Source organism: Scomber scombrus, chromosome 6, assembly GCF_963691925.1.
Source record: "Scomber scombrus chromosome 6, fScoSco1.1, whole genome shotgun sequence".
Taxonomy (NCBI): domain Eukaryota; kingdom Metazoa; phylum Chordata; class Actinopteri; order Scombriformes; family Scombridae; genus Scomber; species Scomber scombrus.
In genome coordinates, this window is record NC_084975.1 from 3,150,541 (window position 1) to 3,152,143 (window position 1,603).

General features: G+C 43.0%; 1 protein-coding gene across 1 annotated transcript in view; it reads right to left on the bottom strand.

Annotated features, from left to right (window-relative positions):
- LOC133981868 (neuronal acetylcholine receptor subunit alpha-7-like) overlaps positions 1 to 108 on the bottom strand; it is a 24,829-nt gene extending 24,721 nt beyond the window's left edge. The window contains exon 1 of the mRNA XM_062420728.1: positions 72 to 108. Within this exon, the coding sequence (XP_062276712.1) occupies positions 72 to 108 (37 nt within the window). The remainder of the gene's footprint in view (positions 1 to 71) is intronic.
- Between the last annotated feature and the right edge of the window lie 1,495 nt (positions 109 to 1,603).

The window sequence follows — 1,603 nt, forward strand, 5'->3', positions numbered from 1 at the left end:
CTGATGTTGCTGTTTAAAACCCAACAAAAGGAGGATTAACCAGCTTCCTGCAGCACAATCCTCTGTCACACCAGTCTCACTGTAGTCTCCCGACAGCCAGAAACACATAATGTACTAATAATGTTACTGACTACTGCAAATATTTAAGACTTTTGTTAATTAAACTTAAGAATTTTTAAGATTTAGAAAACCTTCCAGACCTGCAGGTAACCTGAAAGAGTCATCTGCAGAATTAAATGCCTATAAAATCACATTATTTGAGAAACTACACTATTTAACCTTTGTGTCGTCCTCTTGGGTCAAATTGACCCCATTTGTTTTGACTGTTCCTTCTTTCCTCCCTTTCTTCCATCCTTCTGTCCTTCCTCCCTCCCTCCTTCTCTCTTTCTTTCCTCCCTTCCGTCTTTCCTTCCTCCATCCCCCTTTCTTCCATCCTTATGTCCTTCCTTCCTCCCTCCCTCCTTCTTTCCTCTGTCCATCTTTCCTTCCATCCTCCCTTCCTCTTTTCCTTTCTCCCTCCTTCCTTCCTTCCTTCTTTCCTCCGTCCTTCCTTCCTTTCCTCCCTTCCTTGCTTCCTTTCCTCCCTTCCTTCCTCCCTCCTTTCCTTCCTTCCTCCCTTACTTTCCTTCTTTCCTCCCTTACTTTCCTTCTTTCCTCCCTCCTTTCCTTCCTTCTTCCTCCCTTCCTTCCCCCTTTCCTTCCTCCTTCATCCCTTCCTTTCCTTCTTTCCTCGAGGACAACAGGAGGGTTAACTGCAACTGTTGATGATTGTGCTTCTAATGAAAAGTAATCAGAGTAATTCTCTGCATGAAAATGTGCTTACCGATTCAGGTAACCACTGCACCAATCATGAGCTCGGCATTCTCTCTATTTTGTTTCTTAAGTTTTACTTTGATTGAATTATAATTGTATAGTTTAAAATTGCATTATTACACTACTGGTCAAAAGTTTTAGAACACCCCAATTTTTCCAATTTTTTATTGAAAAAATGTTACAAGCTAGTTTCAAGGTAGTTGTGTCATAGCTTGGACTCATGTTCTGGGTCATTATGTTGCTGTAGGATGAACCCCTGACCAACTACGTGCATACCACAGGGTTCTGCATGGTGCTGCAGAATGCTGTGGTGGCCGACCCTAGATTCAGAAAAACAGCCCCAGACCATCATGCTTCCTCCTCCATGTTTAACAGTTAATGTCACACACCGAGGAACCATCCTTTCGCCTACTCGATGGCGTACAGAATAATTTAAATTTTGATTCATCAGTCCATAATCCTACATGTCAAGACGTCCCAGAGCTGCATTAACTGGTCGGATTGCAGCGAGTTCAGATAAGAGACAATTATTTCATGTATTTTGGGATTAGTGAGTAGTATGTTCATCCTTTAGTGTGATACTAATACTGTACCCTGATTTAACCCTCCTGTTGTCCTCGAGTCAATGAAGGAAGGATGAGAGGGAAGAAGGAAGGAAAGAAGGAAGGAAAAAGGAAGGAAAGGAGGGAGGGAGGAAGGAAGAAGGAAAGAAGGAAGGAAGAAAAGGAGGGAGGGAGGAAGGAAAGGAGGGAGGGAGGAAGGAAGGAAGGAGGGAAGGAAAGAAGGATGG